This window comes from Thalassophryne amazonica, chromosome 9 (genome assembly GCF_902500255.1).
Source record: "Thalassophryne amazonica chromosome 9, fThaAma1.1, whole genome shotgun sequence".
NCBI classification, from domain to species: Eukaryota; Metazoa; Chordata; class Actinopteri; order Batrachoidiformes; family Batrachoididae; genus Thalassophryne; species Thalassophryne amazonica.
The window spans coordinates 76,771,795-76,793,737 of NC_047111.1; the positions used below are offsets into that span (position 1 = coordinate 76,771,795).

General features: G+C 39.9%; 1 protein-coding gene across 3 annotated transcripts in view; it reads right to left on the bottom strand.

Moving 5' to 3' along the window:
* LOC117517431 (pro-neuregulin-2, membrane-bound isoform-like) overlaps positions 1 to 21,943 on the bottom strand; it is a 264,915-nt gene that overhangs the window by 150,274 nt on the left and 92,698 nt on the right. The window contains exon 1 of one of the 3 annotated variants that reach the window (XM_034178446.1): positions 3,461 to 3,657. The exons of the other annotated variants lie outside the window; for them this stretch is intronic. Coding sequence (XP_034034337.1) covers positions 3,461 to 3,548 — 88 coding nt within the window. The 5' untranslated portion in view covers positions 3,549 to 3,657. Of the gene's footprint in view, positions 1 to 3,460; positions 3,658 to 21,943 lie in introns of those variants that run through there. 3 annotated transcript variants of the gene reach the window in all.

Below are 21,943 nucleotides of genomic sequence, written 5' to 3' on the forward strand. Positions count from 1 at the left end.
AACACAGTAGATTAAGTACCATGATTGAGTTGATTTAACACTATGATAGAGTCCATTTAACACTATGGTACAGTCAACTGAATATTATTATTTAACACAGTAGATTAAGTACCATGATTGAGTTGATTTAACACTATGATAGAGTCCATTTAACACTATGGTACAGTCAACTGAATATTATTATTTAACACAGTAGATTAAGTACCATGATTGAGTTGATTTAACACTATGATAGAGTCCATTTAACACTATGGTACAGTCAACTGAATATTATTATTTAAGACAGCAGATTAAGTACCATGATTGAGTTGATTTAACACTATGATAGAGTCCATTTAACACTATGGTACAGTCAACTGAATATTATTATTTAAGACAGCAGATTAAGTACCATGATTGAGTTGATTTAACACTATGATAGAGTCCATTTAACACTATGGTACAGTCAACTGAATATTATTATTTAACACAGTAGATTAAGTACCATGATTGAGTTGATTTAACACCATGATAGAGTCCATTTAACACTATGGTACAGTCAACTGAATATTATTATTTAACACAGTAGATTAAGTACCATGATTGAGTTGATTTAACACTATGATAGAGTCCATTTAACACTATGGTACAGTCAACTGAATATTATTATTTAACACAGTAGATTAAGTACCATGATTGAGATGATTTAACACTATGATAGAGTCCATTTAACACTATGGTACAGTCAACTGAATATTATTATTTAAGACAGCAGATTAAGTACCATGATTGAGTTGATTTAACACTATGATAGAGTCCATTTAACACTATGGTACAGTCAACTGAATATTATTATTTAAGACAGCAGATTAAGTACCATGATTGAGTTGATTTAACACTATGATAGAGTCCATTTAACACTATGGTACAGTCAACTGAATATTATTATTTAAGACAGTAGATTAAGTACCATGATTGAGTTGATTTAACACTATGATAGAGTCCATTTAACACTATGGTACAGTCAACTGAATATTATTATTTAAGACAGTAGATTAAGTACCATGATTGAGTTGATTTAACACTATGATAGAGTCCATTTAACACTATGGTACAGTCAACTGAATATTATTATTTAAGACAGTAGATTAAGTACCATGATTGAGTTGATTTAACACTATGATAGAGTCCATTTAACACTATGGTACAGTCAACTGAATATTATTATTTAAGACAGTAGATTAAGTACAATGATTGAGTTGATTTAACACTATGATAGAGTCCATTTAACACTATGGTACAGTCAACTGAATATTATTATTTAAGACAGTAGATTAAGTACCATGATTGAGTTAATTTAACACTATGATAGAGTCCATTTAACACTATGGTACAGTCAAGTGAATATTATTATTTAAGACAGTAGATTAAGTACCATGATTGAGTTGATTTAACACTATGATAGAGTCCATTTAACACTATGGTACAGTCAACTGAATATTATTATTTAAGACAGTAGATTAAGTACCATGATTGAGTTGATTTAACACTATGATAGAGTCCATTTAACACTATGGTACAGTCAACTGAATATTATTATTTAAGACAGTAGATTAAGTACCATGATTGAGTTGATTTAACGCTATGATAGAGTCCATTTAACACTATGGTACAGTCAACTGAATATTATTATTTAAGACAGTAGATTAAGTACAATGATTGAGTTGATTTAACGCTATGATAGAGTCCATTTAACACTATGGTACAGTCAACTGAATATTATTATTTAAGACAGTAGATTAAGTACCATGATTGAGTTGATTTAACACTATGATAGAGTCCATTTAACACTATGGTACAGTCAACTGAATATTATTATTTAAGACAGTAGAATAAATACCATGATTGAGTTGATCTAGCACTATGATAGAGTTGATTTAACAATATGATAGAGTCGATTTAACACTATAATAATGTTGTTTAACACTGTAATATCATTTTTTTTCACACTATGATAGCATCGATTTAACAATATGAGAGTGGATTTAATACTATGATAGTGCCAACTGATAAAATATGACAGAGTTGGTTTAACTATGATCAAGTCAATTCAACACTGATAAAATTGATTTAACAGTGTGACAGAATTAACTTATCAATATGATAGGCTTAATTTAACCATATGACAGAGTTAACAGTATGATAGAGTAGATTTAACACTGTGGTAGAGATAAAGTTTAACCGTATGGCAAAGCTGATTTGACACAATGCTAGAGTCAATTTAACACTATAATAGAGTTGATTTAAGAGCCTGATGACCATATGCAGTTACTGCCGAATCATTTTAACTCTACAAAATATACTGTGTAGATGCAAATACAATATGAGATGCAATCAAAATGCAATGCATCTAAAAAAAAAGCATTTAAAAGGGGAGTTGATGGTGTAGTTGTTAAGCTGTTGGGCTTGAGACCAGAGGATCCTCTGTTCAAATCCCAGCCTGACTGGAAAATCACTAATTCCCTAGTTGCTGTGTAGTGAGTGCCTTGTGTGGCAGCACCCTGACATCGGGGTGAATGTGAGGCATTATTGTAAAGCGTTTTGAGCGTCTGATGCAGATGGAAAAGCACTATATAAATGCAGTTCATTTACCATTTAAAAAAACCATGGAATTTCTTCAAAGGCAGCAACATCAACAGGTATAAAGTGGTGACCAATGTGGAAAGATGCCGTCTCAGATAGTGACTCCTATCAAATCAGGAATGACAAAGAAGCCACACTGCTGATAAATATGCAAAGGTATTGTCCTGTACGTGTCACTGAAAAGGGGGCTGGGCTTCCCCATGACCTGAGGTCAAAATACAGTGACATGCTGCAGCTTGTAGGAAGCCCGGCAGAGCGAGCACATTGCTACATTTGTGACTCTGAACAGACAAGCAGCTGCCGTGATATCCCCGTGTCAAAGTAGCTTCCAGAAAAAATACAGACAGCCTTCCGTTTCAGATATGACTCATCACGGGCTCAAAATTCAAGATTAGCACTAAATATACTGTTGCATCTATTTAACTATCATCCCGACCCCCCAAAATTAAGTCCCATCAAAGTGCTAAAACCAACTCTGCTGCAATATACGATGAAGCATTTATCAAAGTGTGACTGCAAAAAAAAAAAAAAAACTAACAAAACTTTTCAGAGAACTGCTAACAAAGCTGTGTATTTACTTTGGATATGCAGAGTTAAAAAAAGAAACTATATTATTTCACTTCCCTACAGTTCCAGTGTGCTGCCAAACCAGATGTGCCTCTACATGCTGTCCACAAGAAGAGACCAATCAATGTGACAACCTGGAGGCAAACTTTGACAAGCTGAGGGGATACTTTGTCCCACGCTTCCGTTGGATTGTAACGCCAACAAATATTTCTTTTGGTCCCCCCACAAAGTTTCTCTCATACACACGTAAACATTTTACTTTTTAATTTACCTAGAGCAGGATCGCCCTCTTTCTCCTTCTGTCCTTTTCTGTTTCCCTTCTTTTTCCCTTTCTTTTCTCTCTTCTTGACCTCTGGCATGCTGTCAGAAGAAAGTAAATCCTCTCAGGAAAAAATGATTTGGAAAAAAAAATTGTAGTCCTACTGGTAAGTTGTGGCAAGTGGGCACCACCAGACTCTGAGCCTGATAGAGCGTCTCTCCTCCTATATAGACTTACACCAATCAACCCGAGCAAGGAACCACCTACTCACTGCAGGGCAGACTCAGAGAGAGAGAGAGAGAGAGAGAGAGAGAGAGAGGGAGGAGAAAAACAGGGAGAGAAAGGTAGAGTGACAAAAAACAGTGAGGGAAACGAGGGAGTGTGCAAAGCATTTCCCATGACTTTAAGGCAATCAACTATTCCTACACTGGATCCATCAGATAAGCTGTGGCTCTTCCAGACCCTGCAGTCACAACAAAGGACCGGAACCAAAGAAATCCAAAACAAATCTGAAGATGACACCCCCACTGGCACGCCATGGCCTCAACCCAAACCCATCTTCCTCTTTCTAATGGCCAACCTGACCCAACATGCAATGGTGACCCAACCCAGCTAATTAAGGCAAAGGTCTGAATTTTCCCATTTCTAATTTCCCAAAACACATCTGCTTTCTTCATATGTGACAGATTGTTTCTTAATTATTTCATAAAATCACGTTTTAAGTACACCCCTTCCTCACCTCTGTCTCCTGTCAATGCCCCTCATATTGCTACAAGCACGTCCCAACATGTCTGCAGTCGTGACTCATCCTTATTTTATTATTTTTTTACTATTGTTAGCCAGGTGTGACCAGCATCCACCTAATCATAAAGATTCAGAGCCAAAAACTTTCTTTAATCACTGAGTAATCTACTTGGAAAAGCAGAGATTTGACATTCCCACATGAGTTTTGTTCATTAGTCAGTATATTTTGATTAGTCAGAATGACAAATGCAGATATCGCTAAATTTGACAAAACTCCCTTCTCCAAAATGTTGTTTCTCCAATATTTGGCGAAAGTAAAATTCAAGACAGCTATATTTTCATTTTAAGCAGTCATAAATGTTAACACTCTAGGTCCTGGCAGTCCACCAACACATTCTTCCAGACTCCACTTGACTTGATAAATATCACAATTCTACAATTACATTTTGACAAGCAATATAAACACATTTATATTAAACTTTAGGGAATTTAAGAAATGGTAAATTGAAATTTTGACATCTTAACTATAATGGGGCTATCATGAACTAATGATTCCTTTGCAAAAGAACAACAGTCCAAGTCTGTATGGTTCTTATGCTTCCTGTTTTATGACCCACTCACACTCTGACGATTACCCCAGTGTTTGCTGACGCAGAGTGAAAAGTTGATTAACGTCGACCAGCACACTGCATAAACTGATATCTAAGAAAGTAAAAAAAAAAAAAAAAAAAAAAAACTTGTTTAAAGGAAATTTGACTTAATTTTTTTGTCTAAATAGAAGCATTTTTACATAAGAAAAATAATTCTTAATTTGTGAAAATGTATCTCACTTTTTCCTAATAAGTTTTTCCAGCTAATATCAAGCTGTATTTAACCAGTAACAAGGAAAAACAATGGATTTCAAGTCATCCAAGCAAAGGAATAAGATTGTTTTCCTTATTTTAAGACAGAGGTTAATCTTAAAACAAGAATTCTGTTTAGTTTAAAGGCACATTTTGTTTATTCAGCACCTAGACATTTTACTAGTTTTGAGAATTCTAACAATAATTTTTTTTTTTTTTTTTTTGGTAATTTTTTCCAACCCCATTGGCAGATTTTTTTTTTTTTTTTTTTGCTTAATGCAAGTCAATTTGGCTAGATTTCAGAATATTTGGCTTATTTTGAAAAGGACAGTTTTTGCAGTGCACCGAGGTCTGTGGGAGCTATGTGGACATTAGTCGGGCAACACTGATGTTCGTTGTGCTTCTGGAAAATGCTTAAAATCTTTGAAGTCCATGCTAAATGCCGGCAAGAGTTGAGCTCCCCTACCATTACGTCATTTCCACTAGTACACCATTACTGCTCCTTTCCCCTCTGCCAGCCTCTGTTGGACAATGTTACAGGCTTGACTGGACACACCACCTCCTCTGTATCCCTTTGGCATGAAGAAATATGAAGAAGTGTGAAGAAATGTGAAGTAACGTGTACGAAGAACCCGTCTTGACAATAAACCAACAGCAAGTGAAGCACTTGCTGAGTTATGTTGAGTTTATATAAGCTACATCATCTGACATCACAAGCGCTGAGTTGACAGTCAGGTCTGCCAAGCTACACTACTGCTTTGTGGAGTGCATTACCAGTGTCCCACCCGCCCGCCAATGGAGAAAGTTGAAGTACATCCTAGAGTAAGTCAATGGCAGTGGCGGCCGGCCCATAGGGGGCGCTCGGGCGCTGCCCTCCTAGATGTGGAGGGGAAAAGTCATAATATATATATATATACACTCAACAAAAATATAAACGCAACACTTTTGGTTTTGCTCCCATTTTGTATGAGATGAACTCAAAGATCTAAAACTTTTTCCACATACACAATATCACCATTTCTCTCAAATATTGTTCACAAACCAGTCTAAATCTGTGATAGTGAGCACTTCTCCTTTCCTGAGATAATCCATCCCACCTCACAGGTGTGCCATATCAAGATGCTGATTAGACACCATGATTAGTACACAGGTGTGCCTTAGACTGCCCACAATAAAAGGCCACTCTGAAAGGTGCAGTTTTATCACACAGCACAATGCCACAGATGTCGCAAGATTTGAGGGAGCGTGCAATTGGCATGCTGACAGCAGGAATGTCAACCAGAGCTGTTGCTCATGTATTGAATGTTCATTTCTCTACCATAAGCCGTCTCCAAAGGTGTTTCAGAGAATTTGGCAGTACATCCAACCAGCCTCACAACCGCAGACCACGTGTAACCACACCAGGCCAGGACCTCCACATCCAGCATGTTCACCTCCAAGATCGTCTGAGACCAGCCACTCGGACAGCTGCTGAAACAATCGGTTTGCATAACCAAAGAATTTCTGCACAAACTGTCAGAAACCGTCTCAGGGAAGCTCATCTGCATGCTCGTCGTCCTCATCGGGGTCTCGACCTGACTCCAGTTCGTCGTCGTAACCGACTTGAGTGGGCAAATGCTGACATTCGCTGGCATTTGGCATGTTGGAGAGGTGTTCTCTTCACGGATGATGCGAAGGAGATGTGTTGCACTGCATGAGGCAAATGGTGGTCACACCAGATACTGACTGGTATCCCCTCCCAATAAAACAAAACTGCACCTTACAGAGTGGCCTTTTATTGTGGGCAGTCTAAGGCACACCTGTGCACTAATCATGGTGTCTAATCAGCATCTTGATATGGCACACCTGTGAGGTGGGATGGATTATCTCAGCAAAGGAGAAGTGCTCACTATCACAGATTTAGACTGGTTTGTGAACAATATTTGAGGGAAATGGTGATATTGTGTATGTGGAAAAAGTTTTAGATCTTTGAGTTCATCTCATACAAAATGGGAGCAAAACCAAACGTGTTGCATTTATATTTTTGTTGAGTATATATATATATATATATATATATATATATATATATATATATATATATTTAAAAATGATTATGAATGTCAGTTTTACTTAATAGTATGTGCCTACATGTAATATGAATGATTAAAACAACACTTCCTCCAACTGACTCTCATTCAACAGTGTATTTCCACCGACAGAAGCAGAGAACGTATCATTCCTCGTCTTGGGCGATCATTCAAAGCGCCCTTGAAGTGCAGCGAAATAACCAATTGTATGTAGTTGCTAGGGAAAATTAATAAATATATGGCAAATCAACATTGCCAAAATTAATGGCTTTGGGGCGCCGGAATTTTAGCCCTTGCTACAAAAATGCGGGAACGTTAGATTGCTACAGTCAGTGATATACATGACGCTGCAGCTGCTGCTGTCAGTCAGTCAGGAAGAGATGATGGTGACGACGACGTTTGGGTTATATTTATTTATTTTTATTTTGTCTCCGTGTGTTTTGCTGGAGTAAGTTGAAGAACTCTTCGGAGGTTTAAAACGGGACAAAACTAATCAAATCAATGACACCAAAGTTTGGCGGGGATCCTTTTGGAGGCGCATGGAGGTGCACATCACATCTTTCTCGTGGTTTAATGACAAATGCACATCCCGGTTGGAGGAGAGACGTTTGTCTGACTCGTTATAAACCGTGTCAGGCTTCATTCACACTGTCAGCACGCACACGTCACGGAGGCTGCTGATCTGCGCGGATGGAAAGGAGCGCATCCACCTCTTCAGCTCAGGTGAGCTGACGAGCTGCTCGGATTTATTCCCGAATGTTGCTCCTGGTGTGGAAACGAGGGTGAAAATTTAAGATAAAACGAATGAGTGATGTTTGTTTGTTTGTTTTAGGGGATCAAAGCTGTGATCTTTATTGGGACAGCAGACCAGTTATAATGGTAATAGGGGAGGCCGGGGCTGTTTGTAACAGTGTTCAAAGCTGCAGCCATGCTGGTATTTTGATTTCACTTTACACGTTATGAGGATCAGTTCACAGAAGTGAAATATTCTTTGGAGTATTCCACACTCTAAAACAAATTATTTGCTCAATTTAAAAACAAAACAAAACAAAACCCTAAAATAGCAATTTGCATGTTTTTTAAAGAAATTCTAACTCAGCCACTGAGTACACACAAGACACTTATAGTCAGACAAACCCAAGTTTAGCAACACATTTAATTAAGTGGTTTTGTAAACTTAATTTGCTTTGTCCTCTACACTGTTAATTAATTTTAACCAATTTAATTTAAAGGTTTTGGTGTTATTAGTTAGTCAAGTTATTTAATTTAAGTTTTTCAAGCTTCTTTAGTTTGCCTCCATTCCACTCAGTAATGTTCATGCAAAATATTACCTTAATTTTCTCTCGCTCTCTCTCACACACACACACACACACACACACACACACACACACACACACACACACACACACACACACACACACACACACACACACACACACACACACACACTCTCTCTCTCTCTCACACTCTCTCTCGTTCTCTCACACTCTCTTACACACACACACACACACAAACATTTTCTCTCTCTCTCTTGGAAGGTGGTGTGAACATTGTAATATGTACATAATGTTCTTTTGTCAATTGAAGAATTTTTCCATATTTTGAAAGAGTGTAAATTTGGTGATATTTTCTATTTTGTTAAGGTCGGTGTCATTGTGAACCCCAGGATCTGTTTGTCTGAAGATAATGGCAGTGCAGTACAGTTTGGTGTACTATGTGTGTAATTGGTGTCAAATGGTGAAATGTTCTTTGCTCAAGAACTTGAGTGTTGTATTTGATACTGTTCCTTTCCAAAGTAGAAATGGGGCCTAATATAGCTGTAAATGGTTAACTTGATCTGTAAAACTGCTGATTTTGAGAAGGACATGAAATGATTATTGTGGAATTGTAGTAATTTTCCGACTGTTCACTTGAATGCCTGTACTGGACAAGGCAAGGGAATCTATTGGCACAGCAGCCCCACCAAGACTGTTTTTCACCAGCCGATACTGGTCAATGGACCGTTGCCAAATGTTGACCTCTGCAAGTACAAAGTCACTCTTCTCTGCGCTATGGTGATCTGAGTTGAAGACAAGAAATTTGGATTCACATCTTTGTGTGGACAAGCAATATGGAACTTTTCTGAAACAGTAATGCCATAGTCCTGCCTCCATAATGTCAGCTGCTAATTATAAAAGACGTTGTTGTTGCTGTTGTTAACAGTGTAATTTATTATCCTGGATTTTTGTTTGTTTGTTTGTTTGTTTGTCTTGGTGAATCATTAATGGCATTTATTTTTGTCAGAGACATGAAGGATGCTGGGACTATTGAAACACGAATAACATAATTGCACAAAAGCCTTTCAGCTTTAAAAATAAGTTTATTTCTTCTTGTTGTCGGTGAGACAAAGTGCCCCCTAAAAATTGGTCCACCCTGCCTTCACTGCGTATGCATCATTTCAGAGTGTCAGCAGTGATTCACAGATTATCGCCTTGTTTCTGCTTAAAACTGCCTCGTTTCTGCTTAAAACTGACTTTAAAATGATTTAAGGGTGATTCTTAGACTACGGGCACTTATTATGTCCTTTGATCATATTGTATGAAAAACAGAAAAAAGGGGAAATTTCACACTTTTATAGTTATCTTTACAATGAAAGTGTGTTAAGAAATTTGTTCTAGTAGTCTATGATGACTTTTTCGCCTTTTTTCAGCATCATTATATGCAAATATTGCCTTTTTGTGCTTGTCCCACACCCAGACTTTTGATGTTCAATGATAAAAATGAATGGTAAAGAAACGTTTTTTCTAATGTTTTAAAATATCTCTGAATAAAATATCAGTAAAATAATCAAAACATAATTGGGGTATTCAATGTCATACAACTGTTGTGATTTTTTTTAAACAAAATGTAGTTGTCCCACACTATTGCCGTAATTTCCACCACAACACTGTAATGTCCCTAAACAGTTTGTATGAAAGATTGTTTGGGTAGTTTCTATGGAGATAAACAGTGACATCAGAGCACATGTATATAGTGCCAAATCACAACAAACAGTTGCCCCAAGGCGCTTTATATTGTAAGGCAATGGTGTGGTGGAAATTACATTTACAAGGCCAATAGTGCCCGTAGTTAAAGAATCACCCTTAAGTGATTTTACTTTGTCATCTGATGGTGAATCACATTATTCCCTTTGATCGCTTTGGGTGTAGAGAGTCAGACTCATAGAATCAGACTCAGACGTGCCGCTGTGTCGCTTTGATCGCTCCCCCGTCTTTTATTATGAAATGATACTGAATTTATGGAGAAATGATTTTTATGCAAAAGCTTCAGATATCTGTCGCTGAGATAGACGATGACTGGAGTGCAGTTTTAAGCATAAACAAGGAGATAATCGGTGAATCGCTGCTGATGCTTTGAAATGACACGTGCAGTGAAGGCAGGGTGGACCAATTTTAGGGGGGGTCTGTTTGGTCGGTGACACCGACATCCTCTGGCTCAGGCAGAGAAACGCACCTGGAGCAAATACAAGGGGACTTCTTCAACAACACTGCTTTATTCACAAGTAATTTCCACAATAAGGAATTAACACATTTTCAGACGTCATCTTCCAAAACAAGGGCGTATCATGTGGATAATGGCTTTCAGCTGTGATGATGAATCCATGCAACAGATCAGATTTGGTTTAGTTCCTTACACTGGTTATGTGCCTGCTCCACATCTTCTTCTCCATTTGAGGAAGCATTACAGTGCCACATACAGGCCTGGCATATGTACTACACCATTTTCAAGCAGTTTCACTGGATCTGTGTGGACACAGATACGAGGTCTGTCCATAAAGTATAGGTCCTTTTTATTTTTTTCAAAAACTATATGGATTTCATTCATATGTTTTTACGTCAGACATGCTTGAACCCTCGTGCGCATGCGTGAGTTTTTCCACGCCTGTCGGTGGCGTCATTCGCCTGTGAGCACTCCTTGTAGGAGGAGTCATCCAGCCCCTCGTCGGAATTCCTTTGTCTGAGAAGTTGCTGAGAGACTGGCGCTTTGTTTGATCAAAATTTTTTCTAAACCTGTGAGACACATCGAAGTGGACATGGTTCGAAAAATTAAGCTGGTTTTCAGTGAAAATTTTAACGGCTGATGAGAGATTTTGAGGTGATTCTGTCGCTTTAAGGACTTCTCACGGTGCGAGACGTCGCGCTGCGCTCTCAGGTGGCGTCATCAGCCTGTTTCAAGCTGAAAACCTCCACATTTCAGGCTCTATTGATCCAGGACGTCGTGAGAGAACAGAGAAGTTTCAGAAGAAGTCGGTTTCAGCATTTTATCCGGATATTCCACTGTTAAAGGAGATTTTTTTAATGAAAGACGTGCGGACGGGTCTGCGCGTCGGGACGCAGCCGGCGCGGAGCGGCGGCACAGGAAAAACACCTCCGTGTTGATAACCATTTGTAAAATCCAGGCGGCTTTTGATGGCTTTCAGTGGAGTGAGTATATGAGAAATTGTTTAACAGCTGGACATGTTCCAACTTGTCCTTAAGGCTTCCAACAGAGGTGTTTTTCCTGTGGCGGAGCGTCGCGGCGAGAGAGAGCGCAGCGCGACGTCTCGCACCGTGGGAAGTCCTTAAAGCGACAGTGTCACCTCAAAATCTTTCATCAGCCGTTAAAATTTTCACTGAAAACCAGCTTAATTTTTCGAACCATGTCCACTTCAATGTGTCTCACAGGTTTAGAAAACATTTTCATCAAACAAAGCGCCAGTCTCTCAGCAACTTCTAAGACAAAGGAATTCCGACGAGGGGCTGGACGACTCCTCCCACAAGGAGTGCTCACAGGCGAATGACGTCACCGACAGGCGTGGAAAAACTCACGCATGCGCACGAGGGTTCATGCATGTCTGACGTAAAAACATATGAATGAAATCCATATAGTTTTTGAAAAAAAATAAAAAGGACCTATACTTTATGGACAGCCCTCGTATTTCTTCAAATGGTGCTTGCCTTGTTGGCAAGGCCTTGGACACGAACCAGTGACCTAACGTGACATCTGGATGTCTTTGGTACTCACTTTAGCAGATCCCGAGCAGCCGGGAAAGCAGGCCGGCTGGGTGACTGTGAGGAAGAAGCATAGTTCTAAACAGAAGCCCCCTGTACACCACCAACCTGTTTACATCTCTAACCATTTTTCCCCACACGGTGACACACCCGCCGAGGATCAAACTCTGGTTATTGGCGACTCTGTTTTGAGAAATGTGAAGTTAGCGACACCAGCAACCATAGTCAAATGTTTTCCGGGGGCCAGAGCAGGCGACAAATTTGAAACTGCTGGCTAAGGCTAAGCGTAAATTTGGTAAGATTGTAATTCACGTAGGCAGTAATGACACCTGGTTACGCCAATCGGAGGTCACTAAAATTAATATTGAATCAGTGTGTAACTTTGCAAAAACAATGTCGGACTCTGTAGTTTTCTCTGGGACCCTCCCCAATCAGACCGGGAATGACATGTTTAGCCGCATGTTCTCCTTGAATTGCTGGCTGTCTGAGTGGTGTCCAAAAAATGAGGTGGACTTCATAGATAATGGGCAACGCTTCTGGGGAAAACCTGGTCTTGTTAGGAGAGATGGCATCCATCCCACTTTGGATGGAGCAGCTCTCATCTCTAGAAATCTGGCAAATTTTATTAAATCCTCCAAATCGTGACTATCCAGGGTTGGGACCAGGAAGCAGAGTTGTAGTCTTACACACCTCTCTGCAGCTTTTCTCCCCCTGCCATCCCCCCAATACCCCATCCCCGTAGAGATGGTGCCTGCTCCCAGACCACCAATAACCAGTAAAAATCTATTTAAGCATACAAATTCAAAAAGAAAAAATAATATAGCACCTTCAACTGCACCACAGATTAAAACAGTTAAATGTGGTCTATTAAACATTAGGTCTCTCTCTTCTAAGTCTCTGTTAGTAAATGATATAATAATTGATCAACATATTGATTTATTCTGCCTTACAGAAACCTGGTTACAGCAGGATGATTATGTTAGTTTAAATGAGTCAACACCCCCGAGTCACACTAACTCTCAGAATGCTCGTAGCACGGGCCGGGGCGGAGGATTAGCAGCAATCTTCCACTCCAGCTTATTAATTAATCAAAGACCCAGACAGAGTTTTAATTCATTTGAAAGTTTGACTCTTAGTCTTGTCCATCCAAACTGGAAGTCTCAAAAACCAGTTTTATTTGTTATTATCTATCGTCCACCTGGTCGTTACTGTGAGTTTCTCTGTGAATTTTCAGACCATTTGTCTGAGTTAGTGTATAGCTCAGATAAGATAATTATAGTGGGTGATGTTAACATCCACATAGATGCCGAGAATGACAGCCTCAACACTGCATTTAATCTATTATTAGTGTTGTGTGGGCCGCCAGAAGAGGAGGTACTGCTGGCCCACCACCAGAGGGCGCCCTGCCTGAAGTGCGGGCTTCAGGCACGAGAGGGCGCTGCCGCCACGGACACAGCCGGGGGTGACAGCTGTCACTCATTATCTCATGACAGCTGTCACCCATCTACACTTCATCTTACTACTCCATAAAACCCAGACGTCATCTCCACCTCATTGCCGAGATATCATCTACCTGTGAAGGTAATATTCTCTGCTGTACTGAAAACTGTGTCATAGTCTGAACTCTTTTTGCAGCCGCTTTCCTGTTGTGAGCCTTATCTGCTGGATTGGCGTTTGGTGTGAACAGCGACGGCTTCGCTTCATACCCCAACCAGATAAGTGGTTAACAGGAGCTGCACGAGTGTGTGATTAGGGGTGGAGGTGACTTTCCACCTTCTGTTTTGGTTACTGGGTGTGCACACACCCACATCTCACTGTTTGTGCTCCTCGCCAGCAGTACCAGATCCGACAGTTGGGGACGGTGATCACCTGGGAATTCGGGACTTGGCGGCTCCAGTATTCACCAGGTTCGGTGGCAGCGGAAATCGTGTGGTTCCGGCTCTTCTCAGGACAGACGTCTTCTATCCTCGAGCCTGCCCACACGTCACCTTTGTGTATTGACTGCTATCAGATTCTGAGATTGTCTGTATATTCGTTGTGCACATTCACAACATTAAATTGTTACCTTTTGGCTCATCTATTGACCGTTCATTTGCGCCCCCTGTTGTGGGTCCGTGTCACTACACTTTCCCCAACAATTAGATTCAGTTGGCTTCGCTCAAAATGTAAATGAGCCTACCCACCATTTTAACCGCACTTTAGATCTTGTTCTGACATATGGCATAGAAATTGAAGACTTAACAGTATTCCCTGAAAACCCCCTGTTGTCTGATCATTTCTTAATAACAATTACATTTACTTTAATGGACTACCCAGCAGTGGGGAATAAGTTTCATTACATTAGAAGTCTTTCTGAAAGCGCTGTAGCTAGGTTTAAGGATATGATTCCTTCTTTGTTATGTTTTTCAATGCCATATACCAACACAGTGCAGAGTAGCTACCTAAACTCTGTGAGTGAGATAGATTATCTCGTCAATAGCTTTACATCCTCATTGAGCACAACTTTGGATGCTGTAGCTCCTCTGAAAAAGAAAGCCTTAAATCAGAAATGCTTGACTCCGTGGTATAACCCACAAACTCGCAGCTTAAAGCAGATAACCCATAAGCTGGAGAGGAAATGGCGTCTCACTAATTTAGAAGATCTTCATTTAGCCTGGAAAAAGAGTCTGTTGCTCTATAAAAAAGCCCTCCGTAAAGCTAGGACATCTTACTATTCATCACTAATTGAAGAAAATAAGAACAACCTCAGGTTTCTTTTCAGCACTGTAGCCAGGCTGACAAAGAGTCAGAGCTCTATTGAGCCGAGTATTCCTTTAACTTTAACTAGTAATGACTTCATGACTTTCTTTGCAAATAAAATTTTAACTATTAGAGAAAAAATTATTCATAACCATCCCAAAGACATATCTTTATGTTCGGCTGCCTTCAGTAATGCTGGTATTTGGCTAGACTCTTTCTCACCGATTGTTCTGTCTGAGTTATTTTCATTAGTTACTTCCTCCAAACCATCAACATATCTATTAGACCCCATTCCTACCAGGCTGCTCAAGGAAGCCCTACCATTAGTTAATGCTTCAATCTTAAATATGATCAATCTATCTTTATTAGTTGGCTATGTACCACAGGCTTTTAAGGTGGCAGTAATTAAACCATTACTTAAAAAGCCATCACTTGACCCAGCTATCTTAGCTAATTATAGGCCAATCTCCAACCTTCCTTTTCTCTCAAAAATTCTTGAAAGGGTAGTTGTAAAACAGCTAACTGATCATCTGCAGAGGAATGGTCTATTTGAAGAGTTTCAGTCAGGTTTCAGAATTCATCATAGTACAGAAACAGCATTAGTGAAGGTTACAAATGATCTTCTTATGGCCTCAGACAGTGGACTCATCTCTGTGCTTGTCCTGTTAGACCTCAGTGCAGCTTTTGATACTGTTGACCATAAAATTTTATTACAGAGATTAGAGCATGCCATAGGTATTAAAGGCACTGCGCTGCAGTGGTTTGAATCATATTTATCTAATAGATTACAATTTGTTCATGTAAATGGGGAGTCTTCTTCACAGACTAAGGTTAATTATGGAGTTCCACAAGGTTCTGTGCTAGGACCAATTTTATTCACTTTATACATGCTTCCCTTAGGCAGTGTTATTAGAAAGCATTGCTTAAATTTTCATTGTTACGCAGATGATACCCAGCTTTATCTATCCATGAAGCCAGAGGACACACACCAATCAGTTAAACTACAGGAATGCCTTTCAGACATAAAGACATGGATGACCTCTAATTTCCTGCTTTTAAACTCAGATAAAACTGAAGTTATTGTACTTGGCCCCATAAATCTTAGAAACATGGTGTCTAACCAGATCCTTACTCTGGATGGCATTACCCTGACCTCCTGTAATACTGTGAGAAATCTTGGAGTCATTTTTGATCAGGATATGTCCTTCAATGCACATATTAAGCAAATATGTAGAACTGCTTTTTTGCATTTATGCAATATCTCTAAAATTAGAAAGGTCTTGTCTCAGAGTGATGCTGAAAAGCTAATTCATGCATTTATTTTCTCTAGGCTGGACTATTGTAATTCATTATTATCAGGTTGTCCTAAAAGTTCCCTGAAAAGCCTTCAGTTAATTCAAAATGCTGCAGCTAGAGTACTGACAGGGACTAGAAGGAGAGAGCATATTTCACCCATATTGGCCTCTCTTCATTGGCTCCCTGTTATTTCCAGAATAGAATTTAAAATTCTTCTTCTTACTTATAAGGTTTTGAATAATCAGGTCCCATCTTATCTTAGAGACCTCTTAGTACCATATCACCCCAATAGAGCGCTTCGCTCTCAGATTGCAGGCTTACTTGTAGTTCCTAGGGTTTGTAAGAGTAGAATGGGAGGCAGAGCCTTCAGCTTTCAGACTCCTCTCCTGTGGAACCAGCTCCCAATTCGGATCAGGGAGACAGACACCCTCTCTACTTTTAAGATTAAGCTTAAAACTTTCCTTTTTGAAAAAGCTTATAGTTACGGCTGGATCGGGTGACCCTGAACCATCCCTTAGTTATGCTGCTATAGACTTAGACTGCTGGGGGGTTTCCCATGATGCACCCAGTGTTTCTTTTTATTCACCTCTTTTTGCTCTGTATGTACCACTCTGCTTTTAGTCATTGGTGATTGATCTCTGCTCTCTTCCACAGCATGTCTTTTTCCTGATTGTCTCCCCTCAGCCCCAACCAGTCCCAGCAGAAGAATGCCCCTCCCTGAGCCTGGTTCTGCTGGAGGTTTCTTCCTGTTAAAAGGGAGTTTTTCCTTCCCACTGTCGCCAAGTGCTTGCTCACAGGGGGTCATTTGACCGTTGGGGTTTTTCTGTAATTATTGTATGGCTTTTGCCTTACAATATAAAGCACCTTGGGGCAACTTTTTGTTGTGATTTGGCGCTATATAAATAAAATTGATTTGATTTGATTTGATTTTCCCCTGTGGATCTTTACATATCATTGGAATAGTTTTTTTGTCAAATAAACAGAGACTTGGGTGAAGTATATTGCTTGTATCAAGAGGGAACATCAGCTTCAACATCATGGCCATGTGGCTTGCCTCTTAGTGCATGATCCAGCATGCATGTGCCTCAGTGATGAGGACCCCAGCAACTTTAAAAAGCCAAGGGGAATCCCATGTATCAGCTGGCTGTGGCAGATCAATTGCTGCTTTTGGGATATGGGCATGGAACACTTGTCTGCCTGGATGGTTGCCAATCAAGACCCAGGGTGGCTCCACAGTGTGGAGAATGCCATAATAAAAGACATAACCAGTGTATGCTCCCTGGGCTGATAAGTGAAACATTTGGTGGCATCATCAATTAGCATGTATGCTTGTCACATAACCATTCATTAGTAATCTAATATATGAAGCTGACCGTGTGTGTGTGTGTGTGTGTGTGTGTGTGTGTGTGTGTGTGTGTGTGTGTGTGTGTGTGTGTGTGTGTGTGTGTGTGTGTGTGTGTGTGTGTGTGTGTGTGTGTGTGTGTGTTCTCTATGCACAGCCACACTAATTATGCAATCCACACCAAACTTGCTGTGGTGACTGGAGGCACCAAGAGGGAGGTCACTGGGGTCATTAGGTTGAAAGCGTACGTGCACAAACACACACGCACACACACACACACACACACACACACACACACACGGTCAGTCTTGTATATTAGATCATAACCCGCTTACTGGAGCCATTATTTTCACAGTACACGTGGTACTCAGGTCAAGAGGCAAACATGACACTGTAAGAGTGGCCCATTACAATCCGAATGGGCCAGTGCACACTGTGTGCAAGTTAACACGTGCATTTTTTTGATTAAAATTTACCTGCTATGTACGGCATGCCAGAGCATTGCAGTGATATGACATGCTATCACCTTTAATCATCATTCACTTGAGTCTCATGAATGTCACAAATTGCTCTATGAAAATTAATGATGACAACATACACACAATGCAATGCTACCTTTAAACGCTGATGAGACTGAAATGATGGTTCTTGGTCCAGTGAGACATCAGCATCAATTTGAGCAGGTAACGCTTAGCCGCGGCTCATGTGTCATACAACCCCAATTCCAATGAAGTTGGGATGTTGTGTGAAATGTAAATAAAAACAGAATACAATGATTGGCAAATGCTCTTCAACCTATATTCAATTGAATACACCACAAAGACAAGATATTTAATGTTCAAACTGATAAACTTTATTGTTTTGTTCAAATATTTGCTCATTTTAAAATGGATGCCTGCAACACGTTTCAAAAAGCTGGGACAGGGGCAACAAAAGACTGGTAAAGTTGATGAATGCTCAAAGAACACCTGTTTGGAACATTCCACAGGTGAACTGGTTAATTGGAAACAGGTGAGTGTCATGATTGGGTATAAAAGGAGCATCCCCCAAAAGCTCAGCCGCTCACAAGCAAAGATGGGGCAAAGATCATCACTTTTTGAACAACTGCATGAAAAAATAGACCAACAGTTTAAGAACAATGTTTCTCAACATTCAGTTGCAAGGAATTTAGGGATTCCATCATCTACAGTCCATCATATAATCAGAAGATTCAGAGAATCTGGAGAACTTTCTACACATAAGCAGCAAGGCCGAAAACCAACAATGCCCGTGACCTTCGATCCGTCAGGCAGCACTACATTAAAAACCGACATCATTATGTAAAGTATCTTACCGCATGGGCTCAGGAACACTTCAGAAAACCATTGTCAGTTAACACAGTTTGTCGCTACATCTACAAGTGCAAGTTAAAACTCTACCATGCAAAGCGAAAGTCATACATCAACAACATCCAGAAACACCACCGCCTTTTCTGGGCCCGAGCTCATTTGAAATGGACAGCCACAAATTGTAAAAGTGTGCTGTGGTCTGATGAGTCCACATTTCAAATTGTTTTTGGAAATCGTGGATGTCGTGTCCTCCAGACAAAAGAGGAAAAAGACCATCCAGATTGTTACCAGCGCAAAGTTCAGCATCTGTGATGGTATGGGGGTGTGTTAGTGCCCATGGCATGGGAAACTTACACATCTGTGATGGCACCATTAATGCTGAAAGGTACATCCAGGTTTTGGAGCAACACATTCTGCCATCCAAGCAACATCTTTTTCAGGGACGTCCCTGCTTATTTCAGCAAGACAATGCCAAGCCACATTCTGCACGTGTTACAACAGCGTGGCTTCGTAGTAAAAAAGTGCAGGTACTAGACTGGCCTGCCTGCAGTCCAGACCTGTCGCCCATTGAAAATGTGTGGCACATTATGAAGCACAAAATACAACAACTAAGACCCCAGACTGCTGAACAACTGAAGTCATACATCAAGCAAGAATGGGAAAGAATTCCACCTACAAAGCTTCAACAATTAGTGTCCTCATTTTACAAACGCTTATTGAGTGTTGTTAGAAGGAAAGTTAATCTAACACAGCAGTAAACATATCACTGTCCCAACGTTTTTGAAATGTGTTGCAGGATCCATTTCAAAATGAGCAAATATTTGCACAAAAACAATAAAGTTTATCAGTTTGAACATTAAATATCTTGTCTCTGTGGTGTATTCAATTGAATATAGGCTGAAGACGATTTGCAGATCATTGTATTGTTTTTATTTACATTTTACACAACGCCCCAACTTCAATGGAATTGGGGTTGTACATCACACTGACAAAGTGAGGAACTTTGTAATAATTTTTGATCCTACGTTGTCCTTTGACCTCCACATTAGACATATTAGGAGGACTGCTTTCTTCCAACTGTGAAATATAGGGAAGATTCATCCCATCCTGCCCATGGCTGATGCTGAGACCCTGATTCATGCATTTGTCATTTCTAGATTGGACTACTGCAATGTTCTATTTTCTGGTTTACTGTCCAGCATTAGGGGTCTCCAATAGGTTCAAAATGCTGCAGCCAGACGTTTGACAGGAAGCAGAAATTTTGTCCACATTACATCCATTTTGGCAACCGGCTTCCTGTCCCTGTGAGATCAGATTTTAAGGTTCTGCTACTAAACTATAAAATTGTTCATGGACTGGCACCTCCCTACTTAGCTGACCTAATTAAACCCTACGTACCGGCCCAGGCTCTGCGTTCTCAGGGTGCAGGACTACTGTGTGTTCCCAGGGTGAATAAAAAGTCTGCGGGTCACAAAGCTTTCTCTTATCATGCCCCTGTTCTGTGGAATGATCTCCCTGCGTCAATAAAACAATCAGATTCTGTAGAGAATTTCAGGTCCAGACTTAAGATGCACATATGCATCTGAAAAATGAGGTGGGCTTCATAGATATTTGGCAAAGCTTCTGGGGAAAACCTGGTCTTGTTAGGAGAGACGGCATCCATCCCACTTTGGATGGAGCAGCTCTCATTTCTAGCATAAAAATTTAAAAATAAAAAAAAAGATTTATGTTCCCTTTCATATGGCTCTCATACTGGCATAGTATGTTACTATGCTTTTTACTCATTTAATTCATTTTATTAATAACCAGAGCGGGCCGCGAACTCAACTTTATCTAAATTCTGGGTCTTTTAGTGACATTTAGGTCTAGTGGCCGGCGATCACCTTAGTATTTCTTCTGTTTTTCTTGTTGCTTAATGCTGAGAAATTATACTGTATTTGTTGTGTTTCTGATGCCTGATTCAGTTTTTTTTTTCTCTCTGTTTGAGGTGCGGCTCCATCCATAGATGGGTGTGGTGTCTCTTTCTGTAACCGTCCTGCCCTGTGCACAGCAACATTTCCTGTATATTCGTTTTGTGAATTGTTTAGTAAATCATATCATGGCATGGCCCAAACAGCGGGTCGCCTCTTTGAGTCTGGTCTGCTTGAGGTTTCTTCCTCAAATCATCAGAGGGAGTTTTTCCTTACCACTGTCAACTGTGTGGTTGCTCTGGGGGTTGGTAAGGTTAGACCTTACTTGTGTGAAGCACCTTGGGGCAACTTTGTTGTGATTAGGTGCTATATAAATGAAAATAATTTGAAATTGAATACAATGCAACTTACTACACCTTAATTAACCTGACATGAAATATACAATGACATGGCTAAAATTCTTCATTACCCACCTTAAATGAGCATAAATTCTCTGATCCCAACATGTCATAAGAAGCAAGAAATGAACTTTCACAAGCTTTTTTCTCTTCACTTTGGCACCCTCCTTGTGTATGATGTCATCTTTTTCAATTTCCACTATGAGAGCCCTGCTAGGTGTGGCTGCTGGTTGTTGTGGAGACCATGTCTGTCCTTTTCAAGAATGTTATGATAAATATTTGTCTTAATATGGTTTGCTGTGCAGCTAATTGTCCTAGCATATGAGCCAATAAGTCTGTGCTCCAGTATTTCCGTCAAGTGAAATTTTCATGTTATTACTGTATGTCCACCAAGGACGTCATAAAATCATCGGCATTTAATTATTTGTCTGTCTGTCTGTTAGCAGAGTTACGCCAAATGTACTGCAGGATTTTGACATTTTGGAGGTGATTCGGATCCGGATTCTGGATCAAGTTTCACTTTATATAGGCTTTGAAGGATTACATCAAAACTACTTCACGGATTCTCACCAAATTTTCACCACAGATAGATATCAGGCCATGGAAGACTCCATTAAATTTGGAGATAATCCAGATCTGAATCCAGATTCTGGATCAAGATTTTACTTTATATACGCTTTGAAGGATTATTTCAAAACTACTTCACAGATTCTCACCAATTTTTCACAGATAGATATTAGTGCATGGAAGACTACACTGAATTTTAGAGGTGATCCAGATCCAGATTGGTGGATGTCAGA